Source organism: Cavia porcellus, unplaced genomic scaffold, assembly GCF_034190915.1.
Source record: "Cavia porcellus strain 051 isolate PalLab524CR breed Dunkin Hartley unplaced genomic scaffold, mCavPor4.1 scaffold_10, whole genome shotgun sequence".
NCBI lineage: Eukaryota > Metazoa > Chordata > Mammalia > Rodentia > Caviidae > Cavia > Cavia porcellus.
Genome location: NW_026947493.1, coordinates 43,916,569 through 43,942,506, shown reverse-complemented (window position 1 = coordinate 43,942,506; position 25,938 = coordinate 43,916,569). Strand labels below are relative to the sequence as shown.

At 35.5% G+C, this 25,938-nt stretch overlaps 1 protein-coding gene across 1 annotated transcript in view; it reads left to right on the top strand.

The window, feature by feature from the left end:
- The window catches only part of Cpa6 (carboxypeptidase A6), a 315,449-nt gene that overhangs the window by 215,970 nt on the left and 73,541 nt on the right, over positions 1–25,938 (top strand). Inside the window, exons 4-6 of the mRNA XM_063257425.1 lie at positions 506–620; positions 9,280–9,381; positions 11,272–11,376. Coding sequence (XP_063113495.1) covers positions 506–620; positions 9,280–9,381; positions 11,272–11,376 — 322 coding nt within the window. The remainder of the gene's footprint in view (positions 1–505; positions 621–9,279; positions 9,382–11,271; positions 11,377–25,938) is intronic.

Below are 25,938 nucleotides of genomic sequence, written 5' to 3'. Positions count from 1 at the left end.
AATAACTTGGGTTCACATTCCAAATTCAAATTCTGGCTCTGGAATTAGACACTGGAGTGTCACTGGCAAATTTGTATCCCTTTTGAGTCTCAAGTTCCCCAGTAAAATGGAGATAATAATAGAATTGGTTAATTAACTAAGATTGTGTGCATGAAATGTGTAGAATGGTGCCTCACTACTGGTAAGGAAATGTAAATTCTCACAGGATCAGTGGTTGTAGCTGCTCAGTGGTAGCTATCCGTAGAGTAATACTATTATTTGGGGGTACTTGCCTATAGTTTTACACTTTAAATTTACCACTTACTTAAGTTTTTATTTCCTGAAAAAGAACATTTTCTCTGTATTTTATATTTTTAAAAATGTCAGTCCATTCACATCATAAAACATTGGGGCACTTATATGTTACTCCTTTATTCTTGTCATATATGATTTTATGTTTTGGAGTTGCCTGATTTTTCCCTCATTTTAATTTACTTTTTAATTATATCTATTATTTTAATTCCAGGATCCTCATAGAAGATCTTCAGAAAACACTGGAAAATGGAAGAAGCCTACAAACTCAGAGAAACAGACGATCGCTCCCTGAATATAATTATGAAGTTTATCACTCCTTAGAAGAAGTGTGTAATCAAACAAACTTTTCTTTGTTTTTTACTAGTTCATCTCTGTCATTTTGGTATAAGAATTGGGCAAGAAACATGAAGTCAGACACTGGAACCGGGAAGAATACATAGAACTATATGGTTTAAGCAGCTCAGTTCACACATCTCCTCCACCGGGCCTTTTATTAGTGCATAAGAAGCAGTAACATGATCTGAATTTTACTTGATTTGCCTAGTCTAACCCTACAAGAACACAGGAAATGCAATGGAAAAGTTATGTAATGTTTAATTTATAATGGTAAAGGCTTTCACTGAAAAGGCACAGAAAGTGGAGCTAGCCTGAGTTTCAGGGAACTGCGTTGGTTGAAAAATACAGTAGATTTTGATACTTACTCTGTACCTTGGCAAAGCTGCAACCTCCCAAAGACCAAGCTTCATTAGCAGCACCCCTGGACCTCTCAACATGCTGTTATTTATTCCATCGAGAAAACTCACAGAAACCTCATCATCACCACCACATCCTTTACTGTGCGTCTAACAACAGCTTGCTATTCTTCAAATAACAAATTAAGCAAGAAGGTAGATATTTTTATGTCCCAAAAACTGAGTAAACCCCTCTGGCCATTAACCTCCAACATATCACCCAACCCCACTGCACACAGAGATGCTACCTTTCACAGTTCTTAGTTACGTAATTGTATGATCATTCAACAATTGCATGTGCTAATAAGATACAGGTTCCATGAGGGCAAACTTACTTGCTGTATCCCAAAGGCAGGCAAATAGAGTCCACCAAATAGGTACAATACACATTTTCTTAATAAAATAAACAAACCATGTGTTTCTCATATTTACCCTGATTTAAACAAAAGAACACTCTACAAAATTAATAAGATCCTGTTACATTATTAAGAGTATTTAGTATTTTTGGTCCTTTGATGAAAACTCTCCTTTCAAAGTTGTTTTCACATATTTCATGTCTCAATATACTTAGAAGCTTTAAATTAAAAGCAAGAAAGAGTTTTAGATACATTGGCACACAGAAGTACTGTCAACATGACTGAAAAAATTCAAATTTAAAAATATATAGATATAGTATAGATATAGATATGTGTGTATATATGCATGGATGTGTGTACCCTGCTCATTATATTAAGAATGGAACAAAAAGTAAATATAGGTACTTTCAAAAATATTTTTAAAGCACAGATCCTTTCACCTCATGGAACAGTGGGGCAATGTTACTTCTTTATTGTTTTTTAAAATTTTATTTAAAGAAAAACAAAACAGAAAAAGGGTTGAAATAATACATAATTTCAAAAAACAAACAGTAAGAAATCACTAGTTGATAAATTACATAGTGTCTTCTTAGAAATACTTGTTCAAGTTACAAAAATAAAGCATAAAAAATGGACATTCAAACAGCGAGACTGTAAACAGTTCTGTTCAACAATCCAGAAAAACTTAGTAATATGCTTATCAACACTACACACTTAAACATACATGCAGTTATATCCTTTAGAGCACTTTCCTTTCCTCTCTTTTTTACAATTACACATTTTGGGTTTTATTACTCTTGCATTTCTTATTACTTTTTACACTAGAGACACAATGTGATATTTATAAATATAATTCTTATTTATTTCACTAATGAGGATAGCCTCAAGTTGTCTCCATTTGCATATGAAGGCCTCAAGCTCATTTTTTATAGCTGGGTAATAGTTCATTGTATAACAATACCACGTGTTTTTCATCCATTCTGTGGTTGATGGGCATCTTGGTTGTTTCCAAGATTTAGTTATTACAAATTGTGCTGCTATGAACATAGGTGCACATATATCACTGTGATATGACCTTTTCAGTTTTTCTGGGAAAATACCCAGGAGGGGAATAGCTGGATTGGATGGAACTTCCAGTCCTAGTCTTCTGAGAATTCTCCATACTGATTTCCATAGTGGTTGCACCAGTCTACACTCCCACCAACAGTTGGAGAAGGGTTCCTTTTTCCCCACAGCCTCACCGATATTTGTTATCAGTTGATTTCTTGATGACAGCTATTCTTTCTAGAGTGAGATGAAATCTCAATGCTGTTTTAATTTGCATTTCTTGAATGACCAATGATGGTGAACGTTTCTTCATGTATTTATTTGCCATTTGTATATCTTCATCTGAGAACTGTGTGTTCATCTCAGATATCCATTTTTGGAGAGGGTCTTTGAAGGTGAGGGGCTTGATGTTTTTCAATTCTTTGTATGTTCTGGATATAAGTCCTTTGTCTGAGGGGCTGCTGGCTATAATTCTTTCCCATTCTGTGGGTTTTCTTTTCACTCTGTTAGTGATTTCTTTTGAAGTGCAGAAATTTTTCAATAATATGAGATCCCAGTTGTTGATTCTTTGAAGTATATCCTGTGCAGTTTGCATTTTGTTCATGAATTCTCTGCCCACCTCTATGTCTCCAAAGCTTCTACCTACCTTGTCTTCCAGTAGATTTAGTGTTTCTGTTTTAATATTTAGGTCTTTGATCCATTTAGACTTTATTTTGTACATGGTGATAGGCATGAATCTAGTTTCAGTCTTTGGCATGTGGAGAACCAATTTTTCCAACACCATTTATTAAAGAGGCTATCCTTCTTCCAGTGAACATGTTTAGCCCCTTTGTCAAATATCAGGTGGCTGAATGTCTTTGAGGTTGTATTTGTATCTTCTAATTTATTCTATTGATCTTTAGGTCTGTTTCTTTGCCTGTATTATGCTGATTTTATCACTGTGGTTTTGTAGTATAGTTTCAAGTTAGGAATTGGGATGCCTCCTGCCTTAACTTTGTTGCCTAGAATTGTCTTTGCTATTCTATGTTTCTTCTGGTTCTAAATGAATTTTAGGAGTGTTTTCTCCTATATCTGTGAAGTATGCTAGTGGTATTTTGATTGGTGTTGCATTAAATCCAGGTAACAGTTTTGGGAATATGGCCATTTTCACAATATTGGTTCTTCCTAGACAAGAGCAAGGAATATCCTTCCATTTTCTAATATCTTCTTCAATCTTCTTTTTTAGCATAGCATAATTTTAAGCATATAGGTCCTTTACATTCTTAATTAGGTTACTTCCTAAGTATTTCATTTTTTAGATGCTATTATGAAAGGTGGTATTTCCATAATTTCTCTCTCAGTGAGTTTTTTGTTTGTGTACAGGAATGCTATTGATTTTTGAACACTGACTTTGTATCCAGCTACACTGATGAATTTATTACGTTTAGTAGTCTCTTAATGGAGTTTTTATGATCTTCTATGTAGTAACTTCTTCCTTTCCTACCTTTACTCCTTTTATTTCTCTCTCTTGTCTGATTGCCCTGGCTAGTGTTTCCATACTACACTGAATAGGAGTGGTAATATGGACATCCTTGTCTTATTCCTGATTTTAGAGTGAAAGCATTCAGTTTTTGTCCATTTAGTATAATGTTGGCTATTCATTTGTCATAGATGGCCTTAATGAAATTGAGGTAGACACTATGTATTCCGAGTTTCTGAAGGGTTTTTATCATGAGTATGTGTTGGACTTTATCAAAAGCTTTTTCTGTATCTATTGAGATGACCATGGGGTTTTTTTTCTTGGCTTTGTTGATATGGTGTATTACATTTATTGATTTGCATATGTTAAACCATCCCTGCATTCCTGGAATGAATCCCACTTGGTCATGATGTATAATCTTCTTGATGATTTGCTGCATTTTATTTGCCAGTATTTTATTGAGAATCTTTGCATCAATATTTATGAGTGAGATTGGCCTATAGTTCTCCTTTTTGGTTGGGTCTTTCTCTGGTTTTGGTATCAGAATAATGCTTGCCTCCAGGAATGACTTAGGGAGGATTGCTTTCTTTTCAATTTCATTGAAGTGGTTAAGGAATATTGGCATCAAATCTTCTCTAAATTTCTTGTAGAATTCAACTGTGAATCCATCAGGACCTGGATTTTTCTTTGTTGGTAAGTTTTTAATTATATTTTCAATTTCAAAAGCTGATGTTGGATTATTCAAAATTGCTATATATTCTTGTTTGAGCTTTGGTAAATCATATATTTCTAGAAATCTGTCAATTTCCTCTGTGTTTTACACTCTATGTGAGTAGAGATTTTCGAAGTAGGTATTCATGATCTTTTGAATGTCCATATCTGTAGTAATTTCCCCCTTTTCAGTGCTCATTGTGTGAATTTGGGTTTTTTCATTCTTTTTATTTATAAGGTTAGCTAGAGGTTTGTCAATTTTGTTTATTCTCTCAAAAAACCAGATTTTTGATTCATTGATTTTTTGCATTTTTTTTTAGTTTCAATTGCATTGATTTCTGGTCTACTCTTTACAATTTCCTCTCTTCTATGAGCTTTGTATTTTTTAAATTTTATTTAAGGAGAAAAAGAAAAAAACAGAAAAAGGGTACAAGTTATACAGAATTTCAAAAAAATAAACAGGAAATCACTAGTTAATAGATTATATATTGTCATCTTAGAAATAGTTGTTCAAGTTACAAAATTAAACCATATAAAGTGGACATTCATACAGTGAAACTGCAAACAGTTCTGTTCAATGATCCAACAAAAACTCAGTAATATGGTTATCTATCTTATACACTTAAATATACATGCAGTTATATCTTTTAGAGCACTTCCTTTTCCTCTCTTTTTTTACAATGACAATTACACATTTTGGGTTTTATTACCCCCACAGTTCTTATTACTTTTTTTGAAGAGAATAAAACCATATAACAAAATATATACCATATAACCACATAACAAAACAGAGTCAGTCAAATCAAAAGGATGGATATAATACATACTGTAAAAACAAAATACAAGGTGATCAACATTGGTTACCATAATGCCTCTTGCTATCTTAAAAAGAATTGCCCATATCATCATTTATAATAAAATTAAACAAAACAGTACAGAACAAAACCAATAAAACCAAAACATTGGAGACATTACAGGACTTCAAAAGAAGGTAATAGTCAAATCAGAGTGGGCATCATAGTGAATCTTATTGTCTTCAGAGTTGTTGCCTATACTCTCAAACTTGGTACTATCAAGGAAAACAGAATAGAGTAAAATCAGTCAAAACAAGATGGTGATAGAAATACAGGGTTCAAATCAAGTTAATGGGAAATCAAAGTGGGTTACTATAATATACACTGCTATTTTTTATTTATTTTATTTATTTGTCCTGTTATTTTATTTTGTCTAACAACAAAACAGCACAGGTCAGAACATAACCATTTAAGCAAAATAGTGTTTCACCACAATATATCCCGACATAAAAGTAGTTACCATAATGTCTCTTTCCTTGAAATCTTTGAGTATAACTTTGTATACTGCAGCATCAAACATATCAATATAATGTAAAACTATTCAAGAGAATGACAGTATTACAGGGTATTTAGAACCAACTAACAGAAAATGAACAATGGTTTCTGTATTATCTCCTTGTCTATAAAAGTTTTTGTTTATATTATCACATATAATAAAATCCAATAAGATAGAACATGTTGAAACTGATGGAGACAGAAGAACAAAAGTTTGATGGGACTTCAAAACAAGATGATACTAAATCAGCACCAGCTATTATGATATCTTGTTTTGTCCAAAATAGCTGTTCATACCATCCAACCTTCTCTGCCTCATTTCTGTTGAGCTCTTTCTCTGTCATTAGTTGTCAGTTTGTCTTCTTCATTTCGCTTTCTGCTCCATTCATTATGGCCTCTCTGCCACTGTTTCTGGAATTTTGGTATTTTTCTCTTTTAGAATGTCCTTCAGTATTCTCTGTAGAGTTGAACTGGTGGTTGCAAATTCCCTCAGGTCCTCTTCATCCTGGAAGCTCTTTGTTTCTCCGTTACTTTCTAGGGACAGCTGTGCAGGATACACATCAATCTTGGCTGGAGGTTATTGTCTTTCAAAGCTTGAATTATTTCGCTATAATTCTGATGAGTGTTCCCTTGTAAGTGATCTGTTTCTTGTCTCGGACAGCTTTTAATATTCTGTTCTTACATTGGATTTCTGTAATTTTGATTATTATATGCCTGGTGTAGTTCTGCTTGGGTTGTAGGTGACTGGGGTCCTGTGGGCCTCATAGATCTGAGTATCTTTACCTTTTTCCATTAGGGAAGTTCTCCTTATTTCTGTGAATAGCCTTTGCAGTTCATTTGTTTGTAACCCTGCTTTTTCCTTTACATTCTTAATTCTTAAGTTCTAGATCCTCTTATCATCTTCTAGCCTTTGTATTGTTACTGCTTGTTTCCTTGTTATTTTTAAGAAGTTTTTCTTTTCATGCTCCCACATTACAAATCTGTCCTCCAGTTCAGATAATCTCTCCTTAGTTTCTTTCAAGCTGTTATATCAGCTTTCAATAGAATTTTTAGTTTCCTGGTAATCTCTTTGAACCTGCTTCATGTATTCTATATTTTCTCTATCTTCTCCATCAAACAATTCTCCCCTTTATTTCTGTTCTTCCATTCCACCATCTGTTTTTTCTTGGGAGGTGCTTAGCATTTCTTTAACTATTCTATTTATATCTTCTTTACTTGGTTAAATACTTCACTTTTGAACTTGTTTATGAGGTCCCAGAGATATCTCTTTATGTCTATTGGTGCCGTGCCTGATATTACATGTTTTCTGTCCTCATTCTCCTTTGCGTTTACCTTTCCTGGATCAGTATTCTGAGGATTGCGGGCCGAGGACCCTTTCTTGTTGCTCCCTCTTCCCATACCTTTTGCCCCTTCCATACAAGCATATATAGGAGGCCTAGTTTCTTTCTTTGTCAGTTACAGTTTGTTTGAATAGCACCGGCTAGGTGTTCCCACCCACTGCAGTGTACTAGGGAGACACAGACATGGGCAGCCTATGCTGGGCCTGCCTCTCCAGTCAGTCAACCTGCTGAAGGCTTCACTGCATTAGGGTGCACTGCCAGGCACAGGGACCTGGTTTGGGCTAGCCTACTGGGTCTTAGTCCGCGGCATCACCCAGGTCAAGCACTCCCCACCAATCCCACTTGAGAGTGGAATATGTGACTGAAGTCACTGTAGTGGCCTGTTCCGGCTAGTCTGCCCAGTCCCAGAATGTCCTCTATTGGAGCCTCCTAGTCTATGGAAGAGTCCCTGTTCCTCTCACTCAACGCAGGTTCATAACGGGCTCTCCACCAGCTCTGCTCTCAATTCAGTTCACCAATTCCCACTCTCAGAGCCTTTGCATTTCTATCCCTGCTGTGCCAATTCAGATGCAGCAGCAGCAGCAGGAAATTCAAGCCATGGTTTCCAGAGGCACAGGTTCCAGCTTCGGCACTGAGACTCTAGCTGTTGAAATAGTAGCACCGGGATTGCATTTCCAGTTGGTTTCTCTCAGCTTAGTTCATTCCTGGGTTGGCAGGGTATATCTTCCCCTGCTTAGGACTCCCCACACTGCACCATTCGTGGAACCTAAGCTGGCTATCTCAGAGAACCTCTGTAGCTGCTGTTATCTATCCACCATGTTCTCCTAGAAGTCCAGAGCTTTGGGTTTAAGTTGCTCTTCTTTTTCTAGAAGCTTGAGATGAAGCATTAGGTTGTTTATTTGTGCTCATTCTTTTTTCTTGATTTGACAATTTATTGTTATATATATTTCCCCCTTAAGCCTGATTTCATTGCATCCCACAGATTACAGTATGTTGTTTCTGCATTTTCATTGAATTGTAGGTATTGCTTTATTTCTTCTTTAATTTTATCTGTAGTCCACTCGTTTTCCAGAAGGTTGTTATTTAAGTTCCATGTATTTATGCAGGTTTGTAATTTCTTATGCCATTGATTTCCAATTTCAGTGCACTATTATCAGATATTATGCATGGGATAATTTCAATAACTTTGCAGTTACTTAAGAATGTTTTATGGGATAATATATGGTCCATTTTAGAGAATATCCCAAGCATAGCTGAGAAGAATTTGTATTCTGATGTAGTTGGGTGGAACACTCTGTAAACATCTAAGTCCAATTGCTCTCAGATATTATTCAGTTCTATTACTCCTTTATTTTTTTAACAAGGCTTTTTAAGTCAGAAATGCCACCCTTTTTGCTAAGCACTTTATTTACCCATTGTAAATATACCTTCTCCTGATGACAGCTAAATGTGTGCAAATGGATCAATGCAAATGTATCACTATAGCCAGAGGAATTATTCAGATTATGTCCTCCAACTTGGGCTCAAAATAACCTTTAAATGCAAGAGATAATGCCTTTCCTTAGCATGTTTTGTTCAGTGGAAAATTATAATACATAGAACTTTAATAATACTTTAACATAGTTGAAACAGTTTACATGAAACCTATTTTTCTTTTCCTCTTATGAGAAAAATGGAAATTTTAATTTTCAAGAAGAAACCAGACATATCCATTTTCTATAAAAATTGTCAAGATATTAAAGACATATGGTAGAGGTTATGCTTTAAAGAGGGGAGAATATAAAGACATAAATTACTAAACATAACATCAGAAAAGAAAATGTAATTTTATGTCTCCCAAAGATAAAAATAGAAACAAAATTGTTCCACTTTATGCTTCATGTATGCTCTTTGAAATCTGAGGCCTAATGTTCTGTTGTTCCTAGAAACTCTTATTCTCTAAAAACTCTGTTACTGTGAGAGTTAATGACATGCTTTTTATGTGCTTTGCAGATTCAGAGTTGGATGCATCATCTCAATAAAACTCATTCAAGCCTCATTCACATGTTCTCCCTTGGAAGGTCATATGAAGGAAGATCTCTCTTTATTTTAAAGGTAAAAAGAAGAAAATGTTAAGTAAATATAAAAATGTTTACCAAGCATTTTTTTTTCAACTTTGACTTGTAATAAGACTGTAGGGAGGAAATGAAATGATCTTTCATAGAGTCTCATGTAACACTGTATAATTTAAGGGGACAAATTCCTCAAGATTTTAAAACTTGTTTTATTTTTGTCACTTTAGTATTCCAGAGAATATTGTTGGTTATATATGCATCTAGTTATTGAATCAAATCATTTGTAAGTTATTGCTATTTAAGATAACCCAATGCAAAGGTTCTGGTTATCTTTTGGACTCTAGTTCTGTTTTTCCTCTAAAATCCCTGTCCAAATGGCAACCTCTATTCCATATTATCAGTAGTCATCCCAGAACTTCCTGTCCAGTCAATCCCCTTCCTGGAGCTTTAAATTCATACAGCACTGCCTAGTTAACACTTTCACCTGGATATTCACAAAACCACCTCAGACTCATTGGCACACTGAGTATCATTTGAAGTTCTTCTCTTTTACTTTAATCTCTCACTTTAAATTTACTCTACATCTGACAGTTCTTTGGAATCAGCCCCCAACTTTTCACCCATCCTTACTGCTATTGCTCCAACTTCTCTCTACCCATGTTCCCTGGACTATTGAAACAGTAGCCTCAGTGCAGAATTTCTGTTTGAGTCTCCATCCCTGATGGAAGAACAGCATGCACAAGAAGCTGAACACAGAGCAAATAACACATGAAGTCCCAGCACACTATGTATAAGAGATGAAGCTGCATCCTAAATTCCATCTGAGGATTCTGTGTATGGGTGTCCATCCTGGACCATCTTATGCTCTAATGTATCCTTCACATTGCTGTCAGTGTGAACTCTCTAACACAGCACACAGGCACACACAGGCACAGAAGCTGGAATTTCATATTTTCTGCTCTTTGTTCAGCTTCTTGTGCAGTTCCTTCCTCAAATGACAGAAGCTGTTCCTCAAATACAGTACCCTCAGATTCAATTCCAAGCTTAAGATACCTTCCTCCAACTTGTCTACCAAGCAAGCATCCAAGCATCTTGCTCAAGTACACAAATGCTTCTCTTCTGAGAAACCTTCTTTTATACCCCAAGAAAATCTGATATTACACCTCTATCTTCCTAAGGTAATTTATGCATATTCACATCATAAATGATGATTGAATGTTTACTTGTCTGCCCTTCCCAGTAGGCTGTAAATTCTTTGTCTTTTCATCTTTGACTCTCCAGGGCTGAGCCAAATGTCTCACATTAAAAAGGATTTCCAAAAATGTTCATTGAGTGAATTAATGAAGAAATAAAAACTAGATTCTCTATTAATATAATGCTACCTGTTGATGACTAGATTAGAAACCAGGTTAGAAGTGCTGATGTAGTAGGACTTTTTTTAATCTTCCACTTAATGCTACAGACCAAGTTGTTTTGTTTGCATTTTGTGATTTAATAAACTTTGACTTTATTCACTAATAAAATATAGCTTTCTTTAAAGAAATATTCCTTGGGGAAATTTATGATTCTTTGAGAGAAAAGAGACAGGCAAATAGAAACAGAGACAGGAAAGAAGGAAAAAAAAGGAGAAATCTGCCTTTTTAATTGTCATATACTGTATCATGATGAAAAACTAACCCTCTTTTAGGATTGACCTTTTCCTTGTGTAGTCTCTAGTTCCTCTATTGTAATTAAGGCAATAAGTTTATTGTTTCAGCATAAACAAGCCTGGACTTCCAAAGTGGATAAGCTATCTCTTTATCCTTTTACTGTGTTACTTAATGAACCAAACTACTGTGAAAAACTAGGCTAAAACCTCATTAAATAATTTTGGTCAGTGAATCCAACAATAAAAGCCTGTGTTGGTTATTATGAATACTCTTGTTTTCAGCTGGGCAGGAGATCACAAGCCTACAAAAGAGCTGTCTGGATAGACTGTGGTGTTCATGCAAGAGAATGGATTGGCCCTGCCTTTTGTCAGTGGTTTGTAAGAGAAGTAAGTTAACCCCTTTGCACAGTTCCCATTTCAGCTAACCAGTAGTCCCATTTGTTTTTATTCTGCCCAATAATACAGTGAGAATTTGAAAACAGTAATATCTAATTGAATGAAAACAATACCTTGATTGTGTTGGCTGCTTTCATGTGTATAAGGCTCAATTTATCTTCACTTCCGCTCTTGAAAGCTGGCTTTATCAGCCCTGATTATAGAAGATGCTGATGAGGTTCAGAGCCTTTATGAACTTGTAACAAATTAGGAAACAGTCACAGCCACAGATATACAGCAGAAGGCTAAAATTCCAAATTGTGGCATTCTAATTTTCCATAGTACTATATGCAATTCAGAAAGTTCTACAACTTCCCTCTGAAAATGATGTCACATATACTATAATAATAAAGAGATGGAATGAATGATTGCATATGCCCTCCTGCTGTGAATCTATAATTCAGAAATGAAAAGATCTTTAGAATATGTGGATTTAATATTCTCAATTTCAGTTTTCCTTTGGCAACCTTAATAGTTGATGACTTATAGTGACTTCTTATTTTCTAATTTTTTGTTGGTTTATTTTTGTTTTGTTTCATTTTTTGGAATTGAGAGTTCTTTGAACTAGTTTAGTAAGAGGGGGCCTTATTCTAAGAGTGAGCTCATCCTGTAGGCCAATACCTTAGTATGCTTTGATTATTTTATATACATTGTCTAAAACATAGTGAGTTTTTTTTTATTCAAAGAGAAAGAAACAAAAAAAACATGGAGAGAAAAACAGGATAGAAATAACACAGATTTACAGAAAAAATAAACAGAAATCGCCAGTTGATAAGTTACATATTGTCATCTTAGAAATAGCTGTTCAGGTTAAAAAATTAAAGTATGTAAAGTGATATTCAAATGGTGACACTACCAACAGTTCTGCTCAATGAACCAACAAAAACTTAGTAATATATTATCATATTACTATCATATACCTGTTTTTTTTATCATATACCTGTTTTTTTTATCTTAAAGAGGGTAAGATTAAACATATCAAAACAGAACAAAACAGTTCAAAAAGAAACAATTTAAAGAAATACAGATTTCAAAGCAAGTCCACTGGAGATCTTCACTGTCTATCTTATTGTCTCTAGTTTTCTTCTGAATAGTTGTCCCCATCTTTGCACACTTTGAATACATACTGCACATTATAGAACTAATCAAATCATTACAGGATGATGAAGGCTTTCCAGGTCTTCAAGATCTGACATTGGGAAGACAGTAATGACTACCATCGTGTCTCTCATTCTCTTTGTAGTAGCTGTCCTTATCTTTACGTATGCTGAAATTGAACTTGAGACTAGACCAATATCCCTCTGAACAGTGAATAATAGTATTGCTAGATTTTATATCATAATGCTACAGAATTAGCATTGGGTTTCTTAATGTCTCTTCTTTTTCAGAGTATTTGTTCATTACATCTTGCATTATATAATCTGTTCTCGCAAATAGTTTAAAAAATTCTTCCCATGTGTGAATTTCTACATGTATATCTATCCTCTCTGTATTATAGGGAAAAACAAATCTTATCAAGACAGCAAAACAAATTCCTAGGAAAACATGCAATGAAAAAGACACATAAGACCACCATATTATCTGATCTACCGTAGTTACTATGCTTTCTCTTGTTATTTTCAATAGACTTGTCCACATCATCAGGCTTAATACAGTTAAGCATAATATTCCAGAGCTATTTTTATAGAAACACAACTTTGAAAAGATTGTAGGACTGAAAAGTGATTAATAATCAAAACTGGTATGGATATCTTTTACATCTTGTCATCTTCAGAGTAATTGTCTCTACTTTTAGACTTGATACTATCAAGCATACCAAATTCAAATAAAATCAGCCAAGGCAAAATCATGGTCTAACAAACCAGATTCAAATAAGATCAGTCATAGTAAGACAATGTAACTAACACAGGGTTTCAGTTTAATTTAATAGGAAATTAAGGATAGTTACCATGGTATAACCTGCTATTTTGGGGTTAGATGTCTGTGCCCTCAAATCTGATATGAGTGCACAGAGCAGAACAAAATAAACTCAAACTAAACAGAGTGATAAGACTACTGTGACTTTTACACTACTAACTGATACACTATTCACAATGACCTCTGCCTTTCCTTTTTTGGCTATTTTTCACCTTTCCCCTTCTCAGAATGCTTTGTATGTTTTGGGTCTCACTAAGATTTGGGTCTCACTTTAGATTAGGGAGCCAGACTGTTGGCTATCTGAGTGTTGCTGAACCTTTCTAGTCCTGAGCTTGATCTTGAGCTGTACGCCTTTACTCACTAAAGTCATAGGGTTTTCCTTCCTTCCAGCTGTGTAGTTCTACACTGCCCAAAAGTGTCATAGCTTTCCAATCTATCTGTGGCTGCTGCATGAGTTGTCCCTATTTCTCTCTGGTTTCCTGTCACATATAGCTTTACTTTCTCATCTTTGACTTTCAGTTTATTAACCCTCCTTTGGGTTGAGTGTATTTCCCATTCAGAGCATCTCGATGGAGTCTGTCTCCTAATCTACTCTGCCTGTTTTTTTTTATTTTAGTGTATCAAGGCTATCTATATTAAAGATTATAGCTTATCATCTCTACCTCATGTCTGCTACTTTACTGCCATAATTTATCTACCTTACTCCCTCATTCCACTGTCTGCCTGTTCATTGAGGCCTCTCTACCACTGTTGCTGGAATCCTGTTATCCCTTCTTCTCTCTCTTTGGAATGTCCTTCAGCACTCTCTGTAGGGTTGGGTTGGTGGCCATGAACTCCCACAGTTCCTCTTTGTCTTGAAAACATCTTATTTCTCCATTAATTTTGAGAGAGAGTTTTTCTGGGTACATCAGTCTTGGTTGCAAATTACTTTCTTTCAAGGCTTGGATAATTTCTCCCCAGACTCTTCTCAATTTGAGAGTTTGTTTTGAAAAGTCTTTTATTATTTTGATAATTTTTGCATTGTAGGTAATCTGCTTCTTTTCCCTGGCTGCTTTTAGTACTCTGTTCTTTTGGTGGATTTCTGGAATCTTGATTATTATATGTCTGGGTGTAGATCTGTTTTGGTTGTAAGTGGCTGGAGTTCTGTATGCCTCATTTATCTGGATATCATTTCTTTTTCCTATGCTTGGGAAGTTTTCCTTTAATATATCTGTGAATATTCTTTGTAGTTCATTTTTGGTTACTCCTGTTTCTGTGCTTATGTGCTTTATTCTTAAGTTATGCATCCTTTTGTCATCTTCTAGCCTTTGAATTGTTTCTTTCTGGTTCCTCATTATTTTTAAGAGGTCTTTTCTTTCACAATCATATATCATAAATCTCTCTTCAAGTTTCAAAAGGCTAACTCTAGTTTCTGTGACATTTTGCCAGTTTTCAATGGAGTTTTTAGTTTCCTGGTAATCTCTTTGGATCTGTTTCATGTATTCTAGGTTATGTTTAAATTCTTCATCAGAGGTTTTTCTTTCTTTTCTGATTTCCTCCGTTCTTCCAACTGTGTTCGCTTGGAAGGGGCTTGTCGTTTCTTTAATTAATTTCTTTATATCTTGCCTCACTTGAATCAGAAGTAACTTTTACATTCATCTATGAGGTCATGAAGGTATGTCTTTATTTCCGCTGATGCTGTGTCTAGTATTGGATGGTTACTGTGCTGGTTCTCTTCTGTATTTACTTCTCCTGGGCTTATTTTCCCAGGTTCAGCAGCAGGACATTTTTTTTATTTCTATTTCTTGTCATGTTTCTGGTTTCTTTCAGACTGGTGTGTCCTGGGAGTCTCTGGTGTCTCTGTATTGCTTAGAGTCTTTCTGAAGCATGCTGACTGGAGTTTTTGCTGCCCTCCTCAATTTGCCATTATCTGAGGTACAGGCAGGGATGCAGGGATGGTGCAAGCTAGCCTCCAGCTTCTGTGCCAGTCAATCCACAAGTTAGGCTGTAACTTACGGACGTCACAGAGTCATGACAATTTTGTATCTGCTTATTGGGTCCCAACCAGAGGCATAGTTCAGCCCCAGAGACCCTGCCAGTTCTCTTTGCACCAGGGGTGGCTGGCTGATGTCACCGTGGCACTGGGCTCTGCCCAAATACAAGCTGTCCTCCAGAGACCTCTCTGTGCCAGAGGTGACTATCTGATGTCATTATGGCACCAGGCTCTGCCCAACTCTAAGATGTCCTCCACTAGTTCTCTCTGTGTCACTGATGCCGCCATGGTGCCGGGCACTGACCAATTCCAAGATGTCCTCCAGCCAGTGACAGCAGCCATGGGACCCAGACCCTAGCACTCACCAGGAATCAATGCAGATCTTCCTCTTGGGTCCACTGCACACTGTGCTGAGTGTCTTCACTGCATCCCCAGCACTGATCCCAGCATGGAGCGGTCAGAAAACTACACGGTGTCCAGCTTCAGAGCCCAGGAGCTTCTCACAGTCTCCTCTGGTGCAGCCAGGTGGCTTTGACTGTTTTGCGGAGCCCCAGGTCTCAATTTCGAGCAGTCACTGAGAGCCAATATAGCTTTTCCCCTTGGATCCACTGCTCACTGCATGGAGTCTTGTCATTAAGGTTCCCAGATTCGCTGATTCCCGTTATCAGCAGTCGCGGTACACAGCACAACCTTGGATGTCTGAGCGCACCTAGTACAGCGTAGAATGGGGCTCAGTCAGAATGTAGTGAGTTTTATGATTTGATTTGGTTTGGTTTTAGCCTTGATTTTTAGTTTTGGGGAAAAAAGCAACAACAAAAACTTTTAAAAGAAAAATAGCCAGTAAATAGTACCAGTAAAGAAAGTGGAGCATAAGGAAAAGAATTTTGAGCCAGAGAAATAACCTTACTTTTTTACATCTTTTTACAACCTTACTTTTTAAAAAAATCTTGTACTTTTAAGGAACCATTAAAAGAAAAATATCTACTATATATATATGATAGATTAATAATATATATACAAGATATATAACTATACTACTAATCTCAGTTAGTTCATCAAAAGAATACTTTGTGCTTTCATTGTTTGGTCATTTTTTCATGCCTATATTTTATAATCTGAACAACTACTTTGAAGATAACTATTATATATATATATATATATATTTGGTACCAAGGATTGAACTCACAACCTTACACCTGCCAAGTACGTGCTTACATCCCTTACATCCCTGAACTAAACCCCCAGCCCAATATGCAGTATATTAATCAGTGTTAACCTATTATTTTTTTTGAAATTCTGTATCGTGATTTTTATTCTTTTTTAATTTAAAAAATTTTAAATATAAAAGAAAGTGAAGGAAATTTTAAATATAAAAGAAAATAAAGGTTTTGAGCTAGAAAAGTAACCCCAGATATTTTTCAATCAATCAAAACAGTGATACAGAGCTACAAAACAAGAAAATAGAAACCAACAATGGCTACCATAATATATCTTGTTATCTTCAAAATAGCTACCCATACCATCAGATATAATAAAATCATACAAAACCAAAATGGAATAAAACCAAAACAGAACAATGAAAATTATAAAGGAATTCAAAACAAGACATCCCACATACTTTTTTAATCTTATAGGGAACCATTAAAGATATCGAGGGTATCTAAATATATTTCAGTTCTATTTAACTGAGTAATATGAGGAAATTATGTTCTCTAGTGGGATTTGTGACTTAATGGAGTCTCCTATATGACAGGAAATATACTTCACAAGTGTCAAAGTGTACTAAGTTTGTGTCTTAGTTACTTTTCTCAGTGCTAAGACAAAATATCCAGAATACAAAGTTAAAGAGGAGAGGTTTGTTTATTTTACCATTTGTAGAGGTTTTAGACAGCAGATGACTGATTCCAAGACAGGGGCACATGGCAGAGGGACATAGCAGAAGAGAAGCAATTCATGGCAGGCAAGGCTGCAAGGCAGCACGCAACAAGCAGTGACCCCTCTCTGTCCCTTATGTTTTCTCCCCTGCACTCACACCCAGGGTGGGGCAATCTTAATCCTAGCATCACATCATTAACTAATCCAGGCATCATACCCTATCACAGCATCAAACACCTTGATCACACATCATAGACTCAGCCCCCTCCAAAAACCTCCACCTATGACCACATGAGACTTAGGGGGAACATCTAGATATAAGCCATAATAATTTCCAAAGTCTCTCTCTGTCACTACAAAACATTTTTAATTTTATAAATATCATATAATAAAATTTTCCATTTACACTATTGAGTAATCACATTCTCTGAAAACACTGTTTCATACTGCTAAAGACAAATAGAAAATCTATAAAGAAACTGGTAATTCTATTGTATCAAATATTCAATGAATACATAAGAATGTAACATCTACTGTTTCTAATTCTGGGGAGAAAAAGAAAATAGTTAAGTGGAGAACATCTGTCACTTATTTTTGTCACAGGAACTAAACACCCAATATATCCAACTTAAAAGAATAGAGGATTAATTTATCTCATGAGACAAATCTGGCTTCTTGCTGTTTCTTTCTCTATTTATTGGGTGTGCTTTCCAAACACCCTGCAGCTTAAAACAAGAAACATTTGTTACTTCAGTTTCTTTGTGTCAGTGATCCAGATGCTACTCAATTGATGTCTCTGACTTAGGGGCTCTTACAAGGCTATAGGAAAGGGCTCACTTGTAGCCTCTATCCTGAAGATACATGACTTGAGAAAGAGAATGTGCTTTCATGTTCACTTACATGGTTGCTCTTGGATTCCACCATGTGATCCTCTCCCTAGGCAACTTAAATCAAGGCACCTAGCTTCACACAAATGAAGGAGAAAGAGAGAGCAGCCTCAAGAGCTCTCTGTACCCTAATCGCAGAAGTGATTCCCATCAGTTTTTTCATATTCTGCCCATTAGAATTCAACCACTAAGTTCAGGTCATACTCTAAAGCACTGGTGGAAAACCTATGGCATGCATGCTACATTAGCTATTTTTTATTTTTGAAAGCTCTAAATTGTTCACCGTCACTGCTCTAGAAGAAGGGATTAAATATCAAGGAGAGAAACCATTTGGGACCACGTTGGAGGCTGCCTATCACACTTCAATAAGCTTTCCCGATAGTCACCACTATAATGTTTGCATCCTTACTTAAATGTGAAGTGGAGAAAGATTTATCACCTTCTGAAATACCAATAGAATGACAGATTGCATATGAAGTATATGTGCACAGAAGTCTGACTGCCCGGGATGAAATGCCCGTTCTGTTTCTTATTTACATGTGAGCTTGGTGGGAAACCACTCAGTCTCTTTAAGCCTTAGTAAAATGAGAGGATGTAATACATTGGATTATTGGAAGGGCTGAGTGATATCATAATGTAAAAGACTGAAGAGAGTGTTTAGCATGTAATGAGCACTTAATGAAATGAGCTCTTATTATTTCTACTAACATCAGAAAATTAACATTTTAAAATAGCCCATGTAAAATGGAAACCAACAAAAGTATAAAATTGGGGGCCAAGGATTTGGCTCATCAGTAAAAGCACCTGCCTGACAAGCATGAGGTCATGAGTTCAATCCCTGGTACCCCCCCAAAAAAAACCAAAAGAATGTAAAATAACTCAGTACTATCAAAGAGAATCTAATAGATATTTATAGCCCATCCCACCCAACAACAGTAGCATGCACTGTTTCCACCTATCAGTTAAACATATACCTAAGAAGAGCCATATACCAAGCCAGAAAAATATATTTCAGCAAACATAATTAAAATCATACAGACTATTCTCTGACCACAATGAAAGCAAACTGGAAATTGTATGGATTCTCTCTCCAAGTCCATACTGCTCTGATTTATAATGAGTAGCCATTCTAACAAATTTAGTATTAGGGGAGTAAGGGTGGAAACCAAAACATGTAAGCACTTGGAAATTAAACTCTTCTATGTAATCCATGAGTTAAATATAAAATTTCAAGTGAAATTTTAAAAATATTTTGAATTAGTTGATAATGAAAATATAATACATCAAAATTTGGGGCATGGCCAACACAATGCTGAGAATGAAATTTATAGCACAAAATGCTAGCATGAGACAAAAAGAAAAGTCTCCAAAGAATAATCTAATCCTAAAAAGTATAAAATAACCCTTTTGTTTAAAAGGAGTGCAGTAATATAAATAAGAGTTGAAACTGCTAAAATTGAAAGTAGAAAAACATTAAAGAACATCAATGAAACAGAGCTAGTTGCTTTAAACTATAAAGAGAATTAGCAGATTTCTATAAAAAGAGTCAAAACAAATACAGAAGATGCAAATTATCAAAATCAGGAACAAAACAGGGACTATCACTGCAGGTATCAAAGGGATACTAAGGGGATAATATTAACAACTCTACAAATACTTAGACAAAATGGATTGATTAATTAATTGGAAAACAGAACTATAAAATGATTTGAATATCCCTAGAACTATTAACAATACTAGATTCACTATTTTTTAACTTCCCAAAAAAGGAAATATCAAGGCCCAGTTTTTCAGTATAGAATTTAAACCAAATGTTTAAAGAAAAATTAACATCAATTTAACACTCCCTTTAAGATAATGTGTGAGAAACACTTCCAGCTCATTTTAAAGTCTCATACCAAAACCAGATAAAGACAGTACAACAAAAAAGAAAATTATATAACAATAACTTTCATGAAACAAAGAAATCCTTAAAATATTAGCAAATAGAATTTATAAATGTGTTTTTTAAAAAAAGCTCCAAGACCCAGTGAGTTTTTTTCCAAGGATACAAGCCAGTTCAATATTTAAAAAGTTAATAAAATTAACTATGTGGAAAGCTAAAGAAAAATAGTCATGTAATCTTGTCAAATGATGCAAATGCAGACAAACTTTTTGCCAAGCCTTAATACACATCATCTGGAGTCCTACAACCAGTGCAGTCCTTCTTCCCAACAGAACTCTCTTGAGTCTTTTCTTTACCAGTAGCATTTCAATCAGGCTCTGGTCTTCTGAGCTCTGAATCTCCCATACAGAACATTCTAAGGCATTCTAGCTCTACTCTTTCAGGAAACATCTCCAAACCTTTCCAAACTCTTCCCACAAGTCTTTCCTCCAGGCTTTTGAACCACTTGATCAGGTAGAGTCACAATAATGACCCCACTCCTGGTATCAAATTCTATCTTGGCTTCTTTTCTCTCATTGCTAAGACAGAATATCCAATGCCCAAAGCTAAGGAAGGAAAGATTTCCTTAGATGAAGTTTGTGGAGGTTCCAGTCCATAATCATCTGGCTCTAAAGCAAGGTGGCATGGCAGAAGGACATTTCATAGTGGTGGAGTATAGCAAAAGCAACCAGAGAAAAAAGAGGGGAATCAAGCCTCTTTTCCTCCCTTACATTATATGTTGCTACCTGCCCTCAGGTATGTGTAGAACTCAGACCATGTCCATGCTCTCCTCTTGCACAAAATAAGGACCCTGCTCCACTGATTAATCACTTAGTTAAACTTCTAAACTTCTCAAATAGACCTAATGAGTCAACCATTACAATATCCTGGACCATACAAAGCCACCCAGGTCATGTGCTCTACACCCTAGCATGTAGAACTGCTGAATTACTTAGTTATACTTCTAAACTCTAGTTGACACAGTGTATTAACCATTACAGTGGTATAACTGGAGACAAAGTCCCACTCAACACTCAAAAATCAATATATTTCCTGTACACAAATAACAAACTCACCGAGAGAGAAATAAGGGAAACAACACGTTTCACAATAACATCTGAAAAAATGAAATACTCAGGATCAGTCTAATGAAGAAAGTAAAACACTTCTGCAGTACTCTGAAAAAGGAGATTGAAGAGAGTATCAAAAATTAAGAGGTATCCCTTGCTCTTCAGAGAGAAAGAACCAATACAATGAAAATGGCCATACTTCCAAAATGTTTATACAGATTAAATACAATTCTAATCAAAATTCCAACAGTGTATCTCACAGAATTAGAGAAAGCATTCCTAAAATTCACTTGGAACTAGAAGAGACCCAGAATAATAAAGGAAATTCTGGGCAACAAAGACAAGGCAGTGGCCATCACAACCCCAGACTTGAAATTATACGGCAAAGCTACTGTGATTTAAAAAAGAGGGTGGTACTGGAAAAACCAGAGGATTAATAGAAAAAAGGATTAATAGAAAATATTAGAAGATACAGAAACAACTCCAGTCATAGTTAGTCACCTTTGATGAAGGTGCCACGCATCTTCACTGGAAGAAAGTAGCCTCTTTTGATAAATGGTAATGGAAAAACTGGCTTTCCCCACACCAAAGATTAAAATTAAACCCATATTTTCTGCCATGCACTAAACTAAAATCAAAATAGATCAAAGATCTAAATATTAAAACAGAAACATTAAATCTACTAAAAGATAGAATAGTAGAACTCATGAGAAAATTGATGTAGGCAGAGACTTTATGAACAAAAATCCCAATCTCACAGGAACCATCACAAAGAATCAACAACTGGGCTCTCATTTTATTAAAAAAAATTTCTCAGCAAAAGAAACCACCAACAGAGTAAGAGACAACCTGCAATGTGAGGAAAAATTTTTGCCAACTTTTCCTCAGACAAAGAATTACTATCTAGAATATACATAGAACTGAATAATCATCAGACCAACCCCCATATTTAAAGACCCAATCCAAAATGTGCATTTGAAATTAATGGGCATTTGTCAGGTGAATAACTTGAAATGGAAAATTTATTTAAGGAAAACTGTTCAGCATCGGTGATCATTTATAAAGTGCAAATTAAAACAACACTGAGATTCCATCTCACCCCAGAAAAAATGGCTGTTATCAAGAAATAAATCAATTACAAGTACTGGCAGGGCTGTAGGGGAAAAGGAACCTTTCTCCACTGTTAGTGGGAGTGTAGACTGTGGAAATCACTGAAGAAATTCCTCAACAAACCTAGGACTGGAAGTTTCATTTGATGCAGCTATTCCTTCTCTTGGTATCTTCCTGAAAGTATTAAAGCATCATACCACAGTGGAATGTGCACACCCATGTTTATAGCAGTTTAGTTTGTAATAGCCAAATCTTGGAAACAGCAAATGCCCATCAATTGATGAATGAATAAAGGCAATTAGGGTTTTTTATACAACGGAGTACTATTTTGTCATAAAGGAAGATAACCTTGAGACATCTCTAGGTACATGGATACATCTTGAGACCATATTCTTAAAAGCAATAAATCAGACACAAATGTATAAATACTGCGTTGTTTCTCGGATGTGAGAAATCAAAATTATAAATAAGAAGCAGAATATATAATAGATATTGCAAAATAGGAAGAAAATATTCAAATGGGGAAGGGAACAATAAGTTGAGGGAGTAAGAAAAGAAGGGAAAAGTTAAAAAAAATGACAAAGGGAGGAAAATGGAAGCAACATTTTTGTAAATGGGAGAGGATAAGGGGTTAAAGGGACGATAAGGAATGGGAAAAATCAAGTTATATCATGTACAGGTACAAATTCTCTAGGATGAATGTGATCATTTTATGTACATAAAGTGTATCAATGAGATTTCATTGTAAACTGTCAAAAAAAGAATAAATTAAGGTCACAGAATACAAGGATAAGTATACATAATCGATTATATTCCCATGTAATAGCAATAAGCAAATAAACATTGAAATTTTAAAAATTAAAGGTATAGTATACACAGTTATGAAAAAAGGATCTCCTCACTTGCAGTACCCAGTGTGGATGGAAATTCCACATCCCTGTGAACGTGAACCACCTTTGTACCTGGGTAGGGAGGCTACATAGTGAGAAAGGGCTCAGGTGTTGGCAGGTCAGGGATGATCCAATGCCTGGTGGAGGGAGGTGAGCCTGGAAAGTGTCAGCAGCTCTAGGGTGAAACAATAGACCAGGGCAATATAGGTAGCTCCGAGAAAAGCTCACAGTTAATATGAAGTGCAAAACACCTTGGAGCTTTACTCCAAAAGTGACTCCTTTCACACAGCAAGGAACAGTTAGAGAAGGAAACCAGTGCAGCACTTACCATACTTCCAGAGAATGTTTCACCAGATACCGTTTAGGAAAAGGTTTATTATTTAATACTGAATATGTAACAGTTAAAAATTCACTTCAAGGTTCCCAGTGTTACCCTTCCACAGTGACTAAATGAGAGATAGTAGAAGATAGTCACAGAGACCTAGACTCTCTGCGAAGTTTAAACTCTGCCCAAGAAAGACCCTGGGCCCCACCCTTTTATAGCAAGAAGCCGACCTAGTATGTGTGGTTTCCAGATGTGCTGGATCTAAAAGTGCTGGCATTAAGAACAGGGATCTGCTTGAACCCCTATCCTGCTGCCTCCATCCAGCACGTGTCTTAATTCTGATTTCTTTCTCCACTTACCAATGTGAACAATGACACAACTTTTAGGTAGACACTTGCCACAGCCTGAAGTGAACTGACAAAAGGGCCTCTGGAACAAATGGGCACCTCACAAACCCAGACTGTAAAGCTAGGTGGAGAAAAGTGTGATTTGCTGGATTCCAAACTGTGGATTCTGGAAAGAAACCAGTCATTCAAAAATACAAAGAAAAACTGTTTAAGTTTCTGCCTAGCAAAGGAAACAACCAACAAAGTGAAGAGACAACCTACAGAATGACAAAAAAATACCCAGCTATCACTTGGACAGAGAACTAATATCTAGAAAATACAGTAATGTCTTGGTTGATGAGTGCTTCTTTTCACAAACAATTCAGTTCACTAACAAAAATGTTTGGCAACATTTTTCTCCCATTGGTGACTCTCCATGGAGTGACAAACATGACCATGTTGACCATCTTCCCTGCCTGAACATGAATATAACTATCCTCCCCAGATTCATAAAAAGAATTAAGTTCATGATCAGACATACCACAGTATACAGAACTTAAAAAATTAGACTAACACCAAAAATTAAAGGACCCAACCAAACAATGGGCAACTGAAATGAACAGACACTTCTCAGAAGTGTAAATAACCAATAAATACATAAAATACTATAAATACATTTTAAAAGTTCAATATATGTGTCTATTAGAGGAATGCAAATTAAAATAGCACAGAAATTCCACCTTACTCCAAAGGAATTATTATCATGAAGAAATCTCTGCTCTTAGTGGGAGTGTTAGGCTAGTACACCCACTGTGTAAATTAGTATAGAGACTCCTATAAAAAAAAAAACTAGAACTAGTGGTCCCATTTTACTCAACTATTCCACTTCTTGGTGTCTTCCCAAAAGAATTTTTAAAATCATCATACCACAATGGTATATGCATACCCAGATTTATAGCAACACTCTATGTAATAGTTAAATCTTTTAAAAATTTTTTTATTTTAAAGATAATTAAAACAAAACAGTACAAATTAAATCATAATAGAACAATGCAAGCAATACAGGGCTTCACAACAAGACAACAGGACATCAACAGTGGGTTACCATAATGTCTCTTGTTTTCTTTAACATACTTGACCATACCTTCACACACAATAATATCAAACATAAATAATATAAAACCAATCAAAAGATGAAAGCATTATAGGACTTCAAAACCAGATAATATAAAATGAACAATGGCTACTATAATATCTCATTTTCCTCAAAAAAGTTGTCCATACCATCACACATAATAAAATCAAATAAAACACAACAGAATAGAATGAATCAAAACAGAAGAACAAAAGCATGATAGGACTTCAAAACAAGAGGATAGGAAATCAGCAATGGCTACCATAATGTCTTGTTTTCTTCAAAATAGCTGTTCATACCATCACACATAATAAAAATCACACAAAACAAAACAGAATAAAACCAATTAAACAAAAGAATAAAAGTATTATAAGACTTCAAAACAATATAATAGAAAACCAATCATGATTACCATAATACATCCCATTATGTTCAAAAAAGCTGCCCATACCATTAGACAAAGTAAAATCTAACAAAACAAGACAGAACAAGGCCAAACCTAAAAAAACTGTGAAAACACTATAGGAGTTAAAGATAATAAGAAATTAACAATAGTTTCCCTCCCAAGTATTTCCTCCCCATCACTCTTACAATAACTATTTTGCTTTGGGATCCCATTAACCTCTTCTATTTCTTATGCTAGAGTTCATACGTATGAGTTCAAATTGTTTTGTCCATGAACATGATCTCCAATTGCATCCATTTACCTACAGGAGCCTTGAGATTATTCTACTTTGTAGCTGGATAACTTTCCACTGCATGAAAATACCATGTCTTTCTTATTCATTCTACAGGTGATGTGCAAGTCACTCTTGCTTTTTTTTTTTTTCAATCTCCTGTCACATGGAACAATTGTTTTTCTCCTTTGATTTTTAGTCTAGTTATTTCCTTTTCAGTTAAATGTGTTTCTTATATACAATATATCAATAGATCTTGTTTCTTAATCCACTCTCCCTGTGTTTCTTTTTATTGCAGAACTGAGGCCATCTGCATTAATAGTTAAAACCAGCATACACTGGTTTGTCTCTGCCCTGCTATCCTCCTGTTGTTGCCCTCCACTTTCCCCCTTCATTCAATTGCCTG